At 43.1% G+C, this 18642-nt stretch overlaps 1 protein-coding gene across 1 annotated transcript in view; it reads right to left on the bottom strand.

The window, feature by feature from the left end:
- The window catches only part of PCCA (propionyl-CoA carboxylase subunit alpha), a 306082-nt gene extending 288317 nt beyond the window's left edge, over positions 1-17765 (bottom strand). Inside the window, exons 1-4 of the mRNA XM_056861686.1 lie at positions 17676-17765; positions 4126-4209; positions 2929-2976; positions 2715-2783 (exon numbers count right to left, since the gene is read on the bottom strand). Coding sequence (XP_056717664.1) covers positions 2715-2783; positions 2929-2976; positions 4126-4209; positions 17676-17765 — 291 coding nt within the window. The remainder of the gene's footprint in view (positions 1-2714; positions 2784-2928; positions 2977-4125; positions 4210-17675) is intronic.
- Between the last annotated feature and the right edge of the window lie 877 nt (positions 17766-18642).

Raw genomic sequence — 18642 nt, 5'->3', positions numbered from 1 at the left:
TTATGCTTGTATTATGCATATTTTTGAGATGCACTTTATGAAACTGAGTAATTCCTCCCAGTGTAGAAAATACACCCGTTATACTTTACTTTTGTTTTGATACCTCCATTCTATAGAGCTTCATTAGAGTATAAACTCTTCCTTTCAAGCTATTTTTACAATCATAACCTATGTATCATGCCCGAAGTAACATCTGTGAAAAATGTATGTTGTTAATGATGTAACCAGGCCTTTGTGCTAGATATATATGCCATACAAGCTGCCATTTTGTGACTGGTAGTTCAAGCTCTTGAACTCCTGAAATCTTAAGGGACTGTATAAAGCCCAGTATAAGTGTGTAATCAGATTATGTACTTCTGAGCCATGGCGTGAGTTCAAGGGTGATAGAGGCATGCTGTGGGGGCATACTGCTTGATAGACAATTCTTGTGATAGAAGACACTGCCATTGGGTCATTTTTAGGAAAGTCATATTTCATTTGCAGTTCAAGGAAAGGAAAAAGTATATGGCTCTAGCAGCTGCTTCAGTGCGTATATCCCCCTTTGAAGCCTACAAAAACTATAAACGGGGCTGTCTTGTCCTCTTCAGGACTGTCCCAGCCTGGCATGGGAAAATAAATGATATTTCTCAACTCCAACTCCCCCCAAACCATATGAGCAAATGCTATTAAAACATAAGCAGCTTCACCATATACGTGAGAGGAGGCAATTTCCACCCAACCAACTCAACCCTGGGCCACATTTTTAATGTTTGTGGTTACCAGCATTTCCTATTCTAGTATGTGTGCCAGAACGCAGGCCTTATAACAAACTGACAAACATGAGAAATTATCTTCTTTCTGTTCAAGGGATCTTCAGTTTTTAAAATAAAGATCTTGCATTTGTGTTCGCTATAGAAAAATCTCTATAGAATATGTCATGTTCCAGAAAGACCAAGCCATAGGTGACCAGTCATTCCAACTGTATTTATTTTTCCCTAGAGATAAAACACTGACATGTGGACCATGCAGGAAATATCTGGTACGAAGGTATTTCATTTCTTTTTTTCTACCACTCTAATTTCCACTGAGTAAGCATACTGTGGTTAGGAATGACCCCAGGGGCTTAACTTAGCAAAAACACACGAGATTGTCTACGCTAAAGCACAGGCTAAGGATATTTTCTTATTGTCCAGAAATGTTTCTCCCTTGTTTATGTATAAGTAGGACATTTTTTAAAAGAGGTGAGAGCCCCACTTACTGCTCCCCCAGAGGTAAAATGATGTTGTGTATGAGCTACAATTGAATCTGCCTTCCAGAACATGAATTGGCATCCAGTTGAACCGTAACAGAGAAAGAGCTTTTGTAAGAGGGTCATAACAGAGATGAATGAGACAACCCTGTCCTCAATGATAGCATTTAAACAGGCATTGTACCCCCTACTTTCAATGGGGTTCAGTTGTCTTCTTGCTGCCTTCTTCATAGTTTTACCTCCCCATCCAGCCTTGCAAAGGGGCAGCCCTGTTAGAGTGTTGTAGCAAAATAAACCAGCCTTTCATTCTCTGCTCCTTAATTTCTCTTCCTCTTTTCCACATTTTCCTCCTCCTTCATTTTGCTCTCTCTCTCTCTCTTTCATGATCTGCCTTCATCTCCACCCATTCTAATTTTTATGTGGCTCCTCCCCCTTTATTTTCCCCTCTTAGTCTCAGTTCCCCTCTTAGTCTCAGTTCCCCCCCATTCCTATCTTGGTTTGCAAGTTAGAATGTACTTGTTGACAGTATAGCAGCAAACCTTTGTTAATATTTTAATCAGGAAGAGAAGGTCAAGTTAATATTTCCCCATGATCAATCAGATTAGCAAAAGGATGCTTCTTCTGCCCACCCACCCCCCACACCGTTTACATGAATGGTAATGGAATGTTAACCTGCCTTAGTAGTTATAAATGTGGAGCAGATGTTAGAACTCCTTTCCCTTCTTTTTGGTTCTTTACTTACATTCTAAACATGGTTACATTACATTTTAAACATTCAAGCGGTGGGTTATTATTATTGTATTGGTGGGACATGTAATATCCCTTTTTCAAATGCTACTAGTTGTCACCAGAGAAGGCCAAAGTACTGGATTCAGATTGAAGCCTCCTGAATTTAAAAACACAACAAAATATAAGTAAACTTATTTATTAAACTTGTGCAAAAATATTCAATAAAAAGTGCCATGAACAGTGAGGATAAAAAAATAATAAAGCTAGAAGTCTAAACTAAGCACATTGACAAGAACTGGTTCAAGATCCAGATGTTACCAACAGGACTGAGTCCAATGAAGTTTCAAATTCCAAAGTCCAAGACAAGGTTTCTCGTCAGTGTGTATGTGTGTGTGTTAAGTGCCGTCAAGTCGTTTCCGACTCATGGTGACCCTATGAATCAATGTCCTCCAAAGTATCCTATCCTTAATGCAGGGAGGCAGGTGGGATTTCCCCTCCCTCGTGAGCTCCTCACTGGCCCCTGCTTGCATTGTTATAAACCTAGTACATGCTTGGTCTACTTTTCCCTCGAAGCCCTTACACCACAACCCCTATTTTAGAACTACTTGTTTCTATAAGACAGATAGTGTTTCATCTCATTTAGAAATTTAAACAATTACTCACATACGTAATTGGATATAACGGGGGAAATCCAACACTTTAAAGTTTGGATCTGACTGGCAGGAGTCATAAGAAATTTTACAAGGCTAGTACTTACAGCGTTGGAATCGACATCACTGTGTATAGCAACTGTTTTAATGCCCATCTTCTTGCAGGTTTTAATTACCTAGTAATTAGGGAAGTGGGGGGGGGGGAAGATGGGTTTTAAAGAAAATCACAAGTCATAAAACTGAAGAAACAATAGTCATAGAAATTTTATTACAGTCAATGACCAGCACAGAAAAAACAATTGTTTTGGAAGTTATACTTACTCTGCACGCGATTTCTCCTCTGTTCGCAATAAGAAGCTTCTCAAACGTCTGAAAGAAGGAAAAAAGGGGGAAAGATTACTCCACTGATTATAATACAAAACATTTACATGTTTATTCAGCCTATAGAGTTGGAGTTTCTAACATTCACCCTCCCACATATAGACTGCCAGTGGCCACACACACACTTCACCCTCTGGAGCACAGAACTGTGTACCCTCTCAGGCCACAATTCCGGTCAAAGGATATGTTGACACCAATATTTACTATTACCCTGGATCCCACCAAAGATTTCTAACCAGCTTCAAACCCATGGATGAGAACAGCCTTACATATCAGAGTAAGAGTCCACCTAATACTGCACAGGTATTATTTACCACAAACACATCTGAACACAGTCGCATGGGGCTGCTTCACACTTCAACGTGATGAACCATTAGTGATCAGCAGTTACCTTCAGAGCATTTTAGAATGAAGAAAGAAGAATAGAATCAGAGTTGGAAGGGACTACCAGGGTCATCTAGTCCAACTCCCTGCACAATGCAGGAAATTCACAACTACCTCCCCTACACACACCCGGCCCCAGTGACCCCTACTCCATGCCCAGAAGATGACCAAGATGCCCTCCCTCTCATAAACTGTCTAAGGTCATAGAATCAGCACTGCTGACAGATGGCCATCTAGCCTCGCCTTAAAAACCTCCAGGGAAGGAGCACTTACCACCTCCAGAGGAAGCCTGTTCCACTGAGGAACCACTCTGTTAGAAAATTCTTCCTAATGTCTAGACGGAAACTCTTTTGATTTAATTTCAACCCGTTGTTTCTGGTCCGACCTTCTGGGGCAACAGAAAACAACTTGGCACCCTCCTCTATGTGACAGCCCTTCAAGTACTTGAAGATGGTTATCATATCCTCTCTCAGTCTTCTCCTCTTCAGGCTAAACATACCCAGCTCCTTCAACAGAGAGGGAGGCATTCCCCTGAAGAGAAGCCAAACAGTGGTTCCTCATCCACATGCCACTCATTTTAAAAAGTTACTGTATTCAAAGCTGGCCAATACAAGAAAAATAAGAAAGTTTTGAAGCTAAGAGATGAACTGGAACAGGAAATAAAGGTATCTATGAAATTATCTCAGAATCAACCATCTTCGGATTTTGCTAGTGGTGACAGAGATTCGCTGCAGTCAAGAGATAAGAACTTACTTTTTCATTAGGATCATATACAGTTGAGTGCAAATCACAAGATGTGATAAGGCACCATCTCCATCTTGAAACTCGTGTAACACACTGTTAAAAAAGAGAGAAATATGGATGATTAAATATGGATGATTAAATATAAATATAACAGAAGTTGGTTCTTGTAGGTTATCCGGGCTGTGTGACCGTGGTCTTGGTTTTTTCTTTCCTGACGTTTCGCCAGCAGCTGTGGCAGGCATCTTCAGAGGAGTAACACTGAAGGACAGTAACACTGAAGGGAGGTAGTTGTGAAAAAAACCAAGACCACGGTCACACAGCCCGGATAACCTACAAGAACAGATGAACTCTGACCGTGAAAGCCTTCGACAATATAACAGAAGTTCTTCGAATGATTTTGGACATGGGCTTTTTTTAAACCAGAAGACAAAACTTTAAACAAATAATTGCGCTCTTGAAAAAAAGTAAAGATAAAAACCTTTAAACATATACACACTGTCAATGTGGCATTAAGTCTAACGCACCACAAAAAGGTTTTCTGGTTAAAATTTTAAACACATTTCAGCACAACATTTTCAAGCAACACGAGTGTTGTTGTTTTTTGGTTTTAAGGCTGTTGGGTTTTTTAGCAAAACAACAACAACCGGGGGGTACACGTGCTCTTGCAGTAATAAAGTATGCTTATTACCAGACCAGAGGAATCAGCATCAACAAGCTACATAGACACATCTTCCTACATGCAGATCAGACAATCTCTCAGCACCGCTACCGCCTAACATTCTCTGGAACAGCTTCATTCAGAACAGACTGGGCAAGTTTCACATGTGCACAGAAAAACTAGACACAAGAGTCTAGACACAGAGCAACGAGAACCCTCCAAAGACCATATTTCAAATACCTGAGCAAAATTTAAACTATGTTTCAAATGCCCATTTGTTTTCCCTCCCACCCACCAACTGTTTCTCAAACGATGAAATCATTATGGCTCCATCGGTTTAAGGTGATGAATTATTTTTAATTCAGGAACTTTCATAGAGGAACAGTAATTAGAAAAAAAATTCCATGGCTTATTTGTCGTGAGAATAAAGTAAATTGTAATCTAAAAGATCTCCAGACAGAAATTTGGAGGACCACAATACGCTATTTTTATCAGCCATCCATAAAGATGCTTACATACATCCTCTGTTGCTCCCAATTCCCCTCACCACCACCACCCCCAAGAAAAATCCCGAGAACACACAGGGTCACTACCAAAACAAAAAAGAAGAGTTGGTTTTTATATGCCAACTTTCTCTACCTTTTTAAGGAGAATCAAACCGGTTTACAATTTCCTTCCCTTCCCCTCCCCACAACAGACACCTTGTGAGGTAGGTGAGACTGAAAGAGTTCGGAGACAACTGTGACTAGCCCAAGGTCACCCAGCTGGTTTCATGTGGAGGAGTGGGGAAACCAAACTGGTTCATCAGATTAGCATCCGCCATTCATGTGGAGGAGTGGAGACTCAAACCCGGGTCTCCAGATTAGAGTCCACCATTCCTAACCACTACACCATACTGCCATCTGCATGGAGTTATTTCACTAAAATGCTAGCAGATATAAGCTGTACACTTTAGGAAATATTACTTTTGTAAATGCCACTCAAGCCACAGTTCTTGATGCTGAAGGAGGCTTAGCACAACAAGGTATGTGGCCATGAGCTATAAAAGAATTAACTGTCCAAGAGATAATGAAATGTAAATGGACCACATTTGCCATTAACAAAGTATACAGGCAGTCAAGCCTTGAAAAAAGACAACAAAGAAAAGCTAAATTGGTCAAGCAACAAGAGACTACAAATTGAAGTCTATATTAACAAATAATAATATAAAACAGTTGGCAATAAACCTCTCACAGCTGATGTAAATCCCTGGAATTTTTGTACATTTATGCAACTATTCAAAGAAAAGAACAGCATCAATGTGTGTAGGCTCTAAAAAGAACTTGCATCTGCACAGAGTAGTAGAGAAAGAATTAGCATTAAGTCTTAAGAACATAAGAAAAGCCCTGCTGGATCAGACCAAGGCCCATCAAGTCCAGCAGTCTGTTCACACAGTGGCCAACCAGGTGCCTCTAAGAAGCCCACAAACCAGACGACTGCAACAGCACCATCCTGCCTCTTGTAAAGTAACTGCATGCTACTCTACCCTACCCAAAAATAAAATTACAGGAATCTCAAATCAGTTAACACTGAACACGTTTATAATTTATTTTTTATTATTAATATTTCTAGATATATAGCATTACTGAGAGACAGGCTGAATTTTTTGATGAAATTGTTAAGAGGCGGAGGTTAAATGATGTTTAGAGGGTTGGTTTTATTTGATCGACTGCTTGATGGCATGCCAATAAAGGTACTGAAATTGAGAGAGGGGCTGCATTTCACAGCCTTTTCACACATGAAGCACAGGTAAACCTCAATTCATTGTTGAGTCTTCCACAGCCTCCTCCCTCCTGACTCACCTGCAAGTTGCAACCCCCACTTTTGGTGCTGACCTGTAGCTTGAGAACCACAGACCTAGATCAATGCAACAACTCAAATCTACTTCCTTAGGGGAAAGCATTCAGAAAAACACACTACATTCCCGCCAAACCAAACCCAAGGAACAGCAAAAACTATAGTTGGCATTTTAGTCAGATAGCCATAAATAACAATGGGTAAAGATAAAATGGTACATACACAGAATGCATTAGCTATTCTCCTTGCATTCTTTCCAAACTCCCCGATGTTTCAGCTACTTTAAAATCTTCAAAGAAAATATAAAAACATTTTCTCACCATGCCTCTGAAGGCTCTTGCTTACTCTTTGCAATGAAAAGGTTACAGTGAATTTACCATATCACAAAATAATAAGACCATAGGATGGTTTACACAAACAGGTAAAAAGTATTCCTTTGAGTGACACGAGATAGGAAAAATGAAAGAAAATAAGGTTCTTTGATGGCAGAAGTTAAAGCAGAAGTCACCGTAGAGCACTTTTACCTATGCTACATATGATAGCTAGCAACACAATTCGATGTTCAGACACAAAAGCTGTGTGAATTCAGGTTTCAATTTGTTTAAAGAAACAACACAGGCAGTTTCCAACATCAAATGTGTTAGTAGGCAGCTACTAATTAAAAGCACACTTTTTAAATCCTATGATGGAGGGACTTGTTTTGAATGATAAAACTGTCAGAAATATTTGGCACTCAAGAGGCTTTTTGAAATACAACTTTAAAATAGTTTTGTCTCTTTTTGTGGGATTTAAAAGTTAGGTTAGCAAAGCTTCATAACAGGAATGTAGATTGTAACAGAATAACAGAGTTGAGAAGTGTGAGATGGTTAAGTTCAGGGGATATATTGTATTTGAACCATCTTGATACATTTGGAAGTGCAAGTGTTTAAACCCTTTTTCTACTGAGAGTGATTTATCTTGGCAGTCACTGGTTTGATCCTTAAACTTAAGCTTCTTTCTTTTACACAGTGGTTCTTTGGTCTTAGGAGTTAGGAACATTAACACACTTCACCAGTTTCTCCCTCAAACTGGCCTAGGATCACTTCTTCCCACAGAGCTATTTCCCATTAAACTCTTTGGAATCATTCTATAAACCTTAGAGCTATTTTCCCTAGATAACTGGTTATGGATCCTTCCTGAACACATGAAGCTGCCTTATACTGAATCAGACCCTTGGTCCATCAAAGTCAGTACTGTTTACTCAGACTGGCAGCGGCTCTCCAGGGTCTCAGGCAGAGGTCTTTCACATCACCTATTTGCCTAGTCCCTTTCAACTGGAGATGCCAGGGATTGAACCCAGGAACTTCTGCATGCCAAGCAGAGGCTCTACCACTGAGCCACGGCCCCTCCCCCATCCTGATCCAAAACCCAAATGTGTTCCTTTTCCAACCAGAGGAGAATCTGGACAGCTTGCAGCTCACACTGCTGTCTCCAAGCTCTGCCTGCTAGTTCTCAGCTGTCAGAAGAGGAAATATTAATGGCCTATAGCTCTCCTGCTAGAGGACCCTACAGGAAGTGAGGGCAATTAGATCACTTCCCACCATGCTGCCTCCCAAACAAAAGCGCTACCACCAATAAGTCCCACAGCACTCCAAAACTTCAGATGGGACTGAAAGTTCAAGCTTCAAAATCAGTTTAAGAGCTCCTTTGGGGGATGTAGAAGGAAGTTAGTGGCAAGGCCCACACCCCTCCACATTCCCTCCCCCCCAAAAAAAACCTACAGGAAATAAGCCCAACCATACTCTGAAAGATGGTCTCCCATACTTTCTAGCCTGCCTATTGAGATCTGCTTCCTTAGCCCTACTCTCTATTCAGAGGTGAAGCAAGTAGCAACTGAAGACAGGGCATTTTCAGTTTGCATAACAGTAGATTTTACAGAACAATTTTGTTATTATTGTTATTATTCACAGTACTAATTCAGGGTCTTTTTGTGGTTGGTTTTGTTACAGATGTTTCTGAAGCACACCATTAGCAACAAAATCCTTTAAATTGATAAATACTGAAATTCAGCCCCCACAAGGAGACCTTGGAGTGCAGGGGCAGGTGAATTGCAATCTTCTTTCCTACCTTCTATCCCATGGCCTCTTTGGACAGTTTCATTGCAAGGCTGCGTTTAAGCTGCTATTCTGTGCCTCAAAAACCACAAAATGGCTCCCTAAATCCAATAATTCTGAAATTAAACCACACAGAGAAGCTGGGGAGGGGGTGTGGCTCAGTGGTAGAGCATCTGCTTGGCATGCAGAAGGTCCCAGGTTCAATCCCCAGCATCTCCAGCTAAAGGCACTAGGCAAGTAGGTGATGTGAAAGACCTCTGCCGTAGACCCTGGAGGGCCGCTGCTGGTCTGAGGAGAAAATACTGACTTTTTATCTACTCGGGGAGCCAACACAATTGACTACATAGCAACTTCACCCACACTTTTAAGCCACATTCTCAGTTTTGAGGTTGGTAATAGAGCTGAGAGTGACCATTGCCCATTAAGGCTTTTGCTGGGTTTCAGGGATAACATTTTTCTCTGCCCCACCCCCGATCCTTTAGATGGGTGTTTGCCTGGTACAAGGAGACTTAGGTGAACGACACAGCTACAAGGCAACCGAGCCCAATCCTTGGCGAAGGACGACTTGTGGTCCAAAGGCCAAGAACTATTGCAGGAAGGCTCGGATGCAATTAAGTATTTTGAAGATATAGCACAACTTCTTAAACTTCTGTTCTCCAATGATAGGCCCTTCAAAACTACTACTCACTCTAGCAGAGGGTGGTTTGATCAGGAATGCTGAACTACCAGGAAAGAGTTAGTTTATTATACCCGACAGATCTGCCTTCTTAAGAAAGGAACATCTACAAGCCATCTTATATCGTTAAGATCAGCATACAAGAAGCTCCTCAGGCAGAAAAAGTCTGAACACGCTAAATTACAGTGGCAGGAACTAGGATTGGCTGTGCAGGAAAAGAGAGAAGCACGATTTTGGGAACTCGTCTCTTTTGGGTCAGATAGGCCAACTCTAGCTTTGGAAGCCCAGATCTCGGCAAAAAATTGGCATGCCCATTATAGCCAGGTATTTGGAGATTCTTCCACTCTGGCATATGAGGCATTAGGTCAGAAACCTCTTTGTGATGGTCAAAGCCAAAACAAACTGGTGCACATCAACCCCTGCAACCAGGAAGGGAAAGGAAGTAAATCCACAAAAAAGTTGCACTGCTATCAAATATCACATGATTTTGAAGGTTTGCCGTTTGGCTCCAGAAATATTTTTCACCCTTGCTGCCAGCATCCTATTGCAAAAAGAGAATGAGACTCCCTACATCAGAAGAAAAGGACACCCTTAACAGATCTGGGCCTTGATGAGAACTGTTCTGCTTACAAAGTTTGACATTATTGAATTATCAGATTACAGCATTTGTTTATATTAGCAGGCACTCACATCTGTGCAGGATTTAGATTTAGTCTTATTAACATTCTAATGACCCAGCACAGACTTCTTGATCCATAATAAAAACAGTTCAAATTACAAAACAACTCTCAAAATCTTTTCAGCCAGTTTGCAGTTTTGGTTATTCAGGGGCTCTTTCCCTCCCTCGAGTCTCCAGTTTATGCTACGATACAGTACGCAAGGAAAGGATCAGGTGGATTTGCACATTCAGTTATGCCTTAGCCCTCAAGTTGTTTGATACAGGTGAACATACAAGCACTTCCAATAACACAGAAAAGCAGCTTCACAGCTTGCTCACAGAAATTACCTCCTTGCATGTTGCTGTAGTCTAATGAGGCAATAAGATACCCGTAACAAAAACAGTAAAAACCACAGGTTTGATGTATAAGACATGTGCAAAGCTCCCCTCTCTCAGGCTATTGTTACTATAATAATGAAAGTGAACATAAACCCAACCATTTGAAAAATATTCTAAGCTTATTCCTTGATTCATAAAACTAGAATCCTGAAGATCATATGTAAACATATTAAAATTTTAAGTTCTATTAACCAACAGTTTGTACCTCCCCATAATTTACTAATCTGTAGATGTCCAATCAACTGTGAAAATGAAAATTTACTATGCACAAGTGAACTCTAATTTGGAGGTTTGGTACTTGAGATGGTCACTAATGTAGAGTTGGAGCGGTGGACTCTGATCTGGAGAACCGGGTTTGATTCCCCACTCTTCCACATGAGCAGCGGAGGCTAATCCGGTGAACTGGATTGGTTTCCCCACTCCTACACGTGAAGCCAGCTGGGTGACTTTGGGCTAGTCACAGTTCTATTAAGAGCTCTCTCAGCCTCACCTACCTCACAGGGTGTCTGTTGTGAGGAGGGGAAGGGAAGGTGATTGTAAGCCGGTTTGAGTCTCCCTTAAGTGGTAGAGAAAGTCGGCATATAAAAACCAACTCTTATTCTTCTAGAGGCCACAATATGCTAATCTGGTTTCCTCATTAAATCACTCCCATTCAACAAAAGACAGGATTTGGGAGCAGCTCTATGACAAAACTGTCATTTTTCTATAGATACAATGCATGGCAAAGCAACCTTGCAGAATGACCTGGCAGGTCTTGATGACATATACAGTAAACACTAAAACAAGTTTATCATAACTTGTTGCTTGGAAGCTCTTTGAGCCTTCTACTTCATTGCATGGATATCCAGCGTTATCCATGCAAGCACAGATCACAGCCACACCTGTTGTTAATCCCAACAACACTATGGCACTGATTGCTCCCAGCCAGCTCATGCAAGCATCATGCATACTTGCAGCTAAGGAACTCTCACTCAGCCAAATGAAGTTTTAGGGTAAAATATCCCTGGTTTATACCATCTGTTATTAAAATATTGGAACTGTACCTTACCTCTTGGCTCAAGGCAACTTGCAGGTGGTGATTAAAACATTACAAATTAAGAATAAATTTAAAAAACCCAAATACCTCCCCCTCCTCTGCCAGAGGATGCCTGCTATTCATACCCCATCAAAAGCCATGAAAAACCAACAAGCCTCTTATAGGCGTTTCAGTATGAAATGTCTTCTGGTGTGAACAGGGTCTATATGCCATCCTCATAATTTTGTGAAAGTTGTGTGTGTTAAATGCTGTCAAGTATGGCAACCCTATTTAGCCACCTTAAATTTTCTTGCATTTACCAGATCCCTGGCACCTCACTAACCTCCCTTTCTATACCAGTATTTTCTCATCCCCCATAAGAAACCTTGCCTAGTTTAGCTTTTGCACTGTAAAAATAAAAAATAAAAAACACCCCAAAAAAACTTTATAGCCAATTATGTTAGGTGCTGGCAAGACAGATTCAATTGAGAACAAAGTGTGCTCATAAACATTTCACAAGAAGATTTAATGTTTAACCCTGATAAAGAGGTAAAACTTTACACAACATGTGTAACTTAAATCTACATTTTAACAGAAAGCTGTCCTTCTACAGAGCCCAAACATCCCATAACATGTCACACTACCAGATCAGCTTCTGAAGGTTTATGATAAACACATGTGATCGGACTTGGTTCTTCATCTGGAATAAGTGGCCACTAACATTTTCTATTAGAGCTATCAGCCATTATTTTCTCTCTTATTGACCACGATAAATTATAAAAGGCGGTTACTCAGGGGTATTAAAGTAATGAAAGTGAAGAAGAGACCCTGTTGTTTTCTCAGTACCTGTGTCCATCCATCCACACAATATTTTTATACCTATGCTTACCAGCAAAAGAATGTTTGGTTATATACATCTGATACAACCTCCTCCTCCTCCCCTCCCACAAAGTTTAAGAACTAAAAGCAACTATTAATCTAGTAGTCAGAGAGCCAGTGTGGTGTAGCGGTAAGGTGTTGGACTAGGACCTAGGAAACCCAGGTTCAAATCCCCACTCATGCCACGGAAGCTTGCTGGGTGAACTTGGGCCAATCACACACTCTCAGCCTTGAGCCTGGCTAGTATTTGCATGGGAGACCTCCAAGGTATACCAGGGACATGAGGCAATGGCAAACCACCTTCGAATGTCTCTTGCCTTGAAAACCCTACGGGGTCACTGTAAATCAGCTGTGACTTGACGGCAAAAAAAAATCTAGCAGTCAATAAATATTTAAATAGTGCAGCAAGGTAAATTATTGGGGAGGGGGAGCTTAAACATAGGGAGATCCAAGAGAAATACCTAGACTGGTCACAAAACTCCCATCATTGAATAAGCCAATTAATGTTTTCACACTTCATATTAAAAGAAAAGATCAACAGAATCCAGACACGCAAGTTCTAGTTATCAACCAATTATTCTTCAGCTGTTTCCTATTACATTCCAACCTTCTTGTAGCAAGCTCAAAACAGCATACACGCGTTTCCCCCATCTTTTGCATGCATAACAACCCTTTGAGGTAGATCAAAAATAATTACTGGACAAAAGCCACAAAGTATGGATTTAAACCTGGTTTCCCCATTTCAAATATAATACTGAAGCTACCGATACGTATTTCACTCTCCTTTGTAGTTGAACACATGAAGCTGCCTTATACTGAATCAGACCCTCGGTCCATCAAAGTCAGTATTGTCTACTCAGACCGGCGGGGGCTCTCCGGGGACTCAGACGGAAGCCTTTCACATCACCTACTTGCCTAGTCCCTTTAACTGGAGATGCTGGGGATTGAACCTGGGATCTTCTGCATGCCAAGCAGATGCTCTACCACTGAGCCACAGCCCCTCCCCTAGTTCTATACTACCCAGCTTTTAAATAACAAAAGATCTAGAACTACACAGCCAAAGTCCTAAGCCAGTTTAGAAAATTATTATTTATCTGATGCTAGGGTTCACACCATCTTACATTGGCAAAAACAGGCAGAAACATACCTGATAAAATAGAAAATGGGGAAAGTTACAGAGGGAGGGAAAGGAGAGATAAGGCTGGGAGGGATGAATGTAGGCAAATATATTTGCACATAATTTAAGCTTAGTTACAGTTGGGAAATGTTAGCAAGGCAAGCCAAAGATCTATGACAGGGATACTCAGAGGCTCGGGAGCCATACGCAACACTTTGATGTGCCACCGGTAGCATTTCTGAGCACCCTTCCCAACATTTCAGGAACATGGGCAAGGTTCTTGTCTGGTGAGGTTTGTGGCAGGTGACTGCCACCTTGAAACAGCCGTGGCCAGAGGAATGGGTAAGCTCCAAGCCTCCCTGAGGTGCAGGCCTTGGGCCAGGAATGGAAGTAAACATGGTTTTTTTGGTCGAGGGTGACTGGAAATGTGGCTCTCCACAAGCTGTGGTGTGAGGGCCGTGGTGTGAGGGCCTACTGCCATATGGACAGAGTGGGTCTTGGGGAAGGTTTTGAAGAGTGAGGAGGCGGCACAATATACACATTCAGGAAGGGAGTCCAACACATTCAGGGTCAGCAAGGAGTAAGCCATTAAGGGAGCAAGAGATCGCTGGTCAGTTGAAGATGATATGTAGGGGGGTGATAGCACCTAGAAACACTTTTTAAATTAAAACTTGTAGACGGCCTTCAATTTGCAAGATCTGAGCAAGGCTGTCAAAGATAGGACATTTTGGAGGACTTTGATTCATAGGGTCACCATGAGTGGGAAACGACTTGACGGCACTGAACACACAGACAGCGTTCAAGTCAGTAGAAGCCACTTACCTGCTTCTTTTCAAGAGACCTTTCCCAAAGAGGAAGGGCTCCCCACCCATCCCCGCAAACTCTTTTTCTTAGGCCTCGACAGATTCTACCCTGGTGCTGGCTGACCACACAATACTAGTAGTCACGTCTGTCATGTCACTGAAGCATGACATTGGCATGGTAGTTCACAGTGAACAGGGCAAAGCCCAATGAACAAGTAAATAAAATAGCTGGCAGATACAGAAACAGCATGAGGCAGGTTTCCTCCAGACCAGTTTATCTGCTGATAACACCACCGTTTATGCTTGTAGACAGACAGACATATACGAAGTTTAAGAACACATATGAACATACATGAAGCTGCCCTCTACTGAATCAGACCCTCAGTCCATCAAAGTCAGTATCGTCTACTCAGACCGGCAGTGGCTTTTCCAGGTCTCAGACTGAGGTCTTTCACATCACCTACTTGCCTAGTTCCTTTAACTGGAGATGCTGGGAACTGAACCGGGGACTTTCTGTATGCCAAGCAGATGCTCTACCACTGAGCCACAGCCCCTCCCCTAAGAACAGCTTTATCCCCACAGGAGCTTTCATAGTGGTCAGTGTATTTGAACACATGAAGCTGTGATGGAACCTCGGTCCATCAAAGTCAGTATTGCTACTCAGACCAGCAGCGGCTCTCCCGGATCTCAGGCAGAGGTCTCTCACATCACCAACTTGCCTAGTCCCTTTAACTGGAGTTGCCAGGGACTGAACCTGGGACCTTCTGCATGCCAAGCAGATGCTCTACAAACTGAGCCATAGCCCCTCCCCAAGAAGTTGCTCGTCATGACCTTCATCTATAAAAGATCCATTAAATTAGTAGTGATTAATATTTGGACAGCATCCCTTCACAGTCAAGTGTACAGACTAGCTGAACCATTATAACAATTATTTATTTCATTTTTATCCCACCTTTATCCCCCAATGGGTACTCAAAATGGCACCTATCATTTTCCTATCCTCCATTTTATCCTCACAACAACCCTGTGAGGGAGGTTAGGCTGAGAATGTACGACTGGCCCAAAACCACCCAACAAGCTTCCAAGGCAGAATGGGGGTTTGAACCAGGCTCTCCAAGATCCTAATCTGAAATGCGAATCCAGCCCCCCCCCCCACAATGTGGGGCCAGGCAGGGCTTTTGCCCAGCAATTGGATATTTGATTGGCTGTGCAGACCTTTTTTAAAGGTCTGCCACCACAGCACAAGGATCTACACTGTGTTACTGAAGTTACGATGTAGCAATCATTTTGCGGCTGGCTTCACCTACTGCAGCAGCCATTTTTTGGCTGCCATTTTGCTGCTGAACCCATCGTGCCATGTCAGAATTCCAAATGTGCCCGCATGCTCAAAAAGGTTGGGAACACCTGCTCTGATCACTACACAACAGCTGGTTAGGATGGGACATACCAAAATCAGACATTACACCAAAATAGCAGACAAGCAGCTTCATGTCACGACATACATTTAGAATCCAATGTAAGCCAATGGGAAGCTCCTTCCCTCTGTGTATAACCGGTACAAAGAAAATATAGGCTCATTAGGTTATCATCATCCCATAATTTCTTTATTCTGTCAGGAAACTGGAATAAAGGTCTCTGCAGATGGATGACATAACATTTTCTAAACAAATACCGACAACAGACAACATCTGGTTAATTGGCCATCCATATATTCATTTTACCCAGCAAATTAAACAGGGGGAAATGCATAGCATCTGGGGACAATTTTGTGTTTTACTGAGATGACGTGTTGACATTCAGTTTATTATCCCTTGTCAGCTAACACCTCACTAGGATTCCCTCACAACACAGAACTAGTTGATTGCATGGATTTCAGAGTTGCGGGGGGGGGGAGGATAAATGATGAGTTCAAAACCCTCAGGGGAAAAAATAAAGAAAAGAGGACCTAGATATATATTGAATAAGCCTCAACTATCCAGTTCATCAAGTCCATAAGCAAGTTGGAAGCCTATTGTACTATACTGTGCACACCTAGCCAGAGAGGCTCTCAGTCATCTCTGCACAAACAGTTACCATGATGAGATACATTAAATATGCATATAGCCTTCATGTTCATTATGTCACATAACTGTGCATTATGTCACATAATTGTACTAGCATCTTCTCACAGTCATATCTAGATGCATTTGTAAACAAAGGTAACACAATTGAGAAAGAATGGCATGTACATACGCTGTTAAATAGGAACTTATAATCATGTATGAACAGAGACAAATGTATGGCGTGAAGGATACGGATCTTCAGCGAAGTACTCCTCTTACACAAGATTTTCTCTTTCCGAACTGGCTTGCACTAGTAACCTGAGATTCAAAAGAGACACCCCACCCCCTTTCGGGAATCCTTTTGCTCTTAGTGAATGCTATTCTCAAATGCACGGGGAGGAATCACGGAGGATATCCACCTCCTGATTGGAAGCGCAGACAACCCTCTCGACCCGGTAACGGCATGTCACACTTTCTCACCCAGACATACCTCATAAGAATGTTGTGTGAATAAAATGGGGGAGGGGGAAAACGGTAGGTGTTTTTTTTTTTTTTTAAAGTGTGCCCATCCGACATGGGTGTCTCCTCCATGCAGCCTATTCATGCCCACGACCAGGTCATGCCCACGACCCGCACCTGCAACAGACAAGCCACCGTCTCTCAAGCACTTGTGGGCAGCAGCTGCCTTATACTGAACCAAAGTCAGTATCGTCAACTCAGATCGGCAGCTGCTCTCCAGGGTCTCAGGCAGAGGTCCTTTCACATCACCATTGAGTCATGGACCTTCTCTATGGAGCTGCCTTATACTGAACACTTGAAGATGCCTTATGCTGAATCAGACCATCAAGGTCCATCCAAGCCAGTATTGTCTACTCAGACTGGCAGCGGCTCTCCAGGGTCCAAGGCAGAGGTCCTTTCACATCACCTGCTTGCCTGGTCCCTTGAACTGGAGATGCCGGGGATTGAACCCGGGACCTTCTGCATGCCAAGCACTCTACCATTGAGCCATGGACCTTCTCTATGGAGCTGCCTTATACTGAACCAAACCCTCGGTCCATCAAAGTCAGTATTGTCGACTCAGACTGGCAGCGACTCACATCACCTGCTTGCCTGGTCCCTTTTAACTGGAGACGCCGGGGATTGAACCCGGGACCTTCTGCATGCCAGGCAGAGGCGCTACCACTGAGCCACGCCCCCTCCCCATGGCTCTCCGGGGTCTCAGGCTGAGGTCTTTCCCATCACCTACCCGCCTAGACAGGGGGAAATGGACTCTCGACGGTCGGTCAGGCAAGCAGCTACTGCCGACCGGGCTTCCTCCAGCTTCCGTTGCCAGCTGCGCGATGCCTACCCGCCGCGGCCCCTTCCCCTCAGCCGCCCCCTCACCTTCCGCGCGACGGACAGCCGCTCCAGGACGCCGGGCTGCCGCGGCTGCCAAGCCCCGGCCCGGCACAGGAAGGCCGCCGTCGCCGCCATCGATCCGCCGCGGCCGCTAGGCTCCCCTCAGCCGCCCGGGCCGCCCTTTCACCTCGCCTCGCCCTAGCCAATCAGGAGCCGCGCCTTCCCCCACGACAGACGCACGCCTCCCGCTCTCTCCCCCCCCCCTCCCGCCGCCACTGCCGAATGAGACTGGGTGGGACGCCCAGGATTCGGTCTCCCTACGCGGAGGGGGAGGGGCTTAGCGGAGTGGGCGTGGCCCTCGCGGAGCGTCAAGCGGCCCCCTGATGAATGGAAGGAGTCGCGCGGAGCAGGGGAAGGGGGCGGGAGTCGCGCATGCGCAGTCGGCTTAGTTCTTTTTTGCCCCGGGAGCTGTTGTGGTTCATGCGGACGTGAATCCCGCGCCAGTAATAAATTCGCGGGGAATAGTTACAAAACCTGACGCTAGAAGTGAACAGTGGCCGCTTACGCAGGGTAGGTTTTGCCTTGGGTTTGCCGCTCTGTAGATACACGTTTTCCCCCATCTGAATTCTCGAAACTTTGCATGGAGGCTTATTTTTTTAATTTTTATGAATTCGATGGGGAAAATGTGCAATAATGGTTCCCAACCTTTTTTTGACCAGGGACCACTAGGGCTTTTTTGTTCGGTGCAGGGACCCCAAGGTTCAAAATAAAAATTCCGAGAGTTTGAAAATAAACTTTAATCATAACTGTTAGTTAAACATTAAACTTAGAATAATATTTGAATATATATTTTTATAATAGAGAACTTTTAATTTGAAATATTAATTTATTATGGGTTTATAACTTTGTTTCACGGACCTTAATTTAGTTCTCGTGGACCCCTGGGGGTCCGTGGACCCCCGGTTGGGAACCTGAGTGGCAAATCCAAGGCAAAACCTCCCATGCATAAGCG

The sequence above is a fragment of the Euleptes europaea genome, chromosome 16, assembly GCF_029931775.1.
Source record: "Euleptes europaea isolate rEulEur1 chromosome 16, rEulEur1.hap1, whole genome shotgun sequence".
Classification (NCBI taxonomy): Eukaryota; Metazoa; Chordata; class Lepidosauria; order Squamata; family Sphaerodactylidae; genus Euleptes; species Euleptes europaea.
This window is presented reverse-complemented; position numbering and strand designations above follow the sequence as displayed.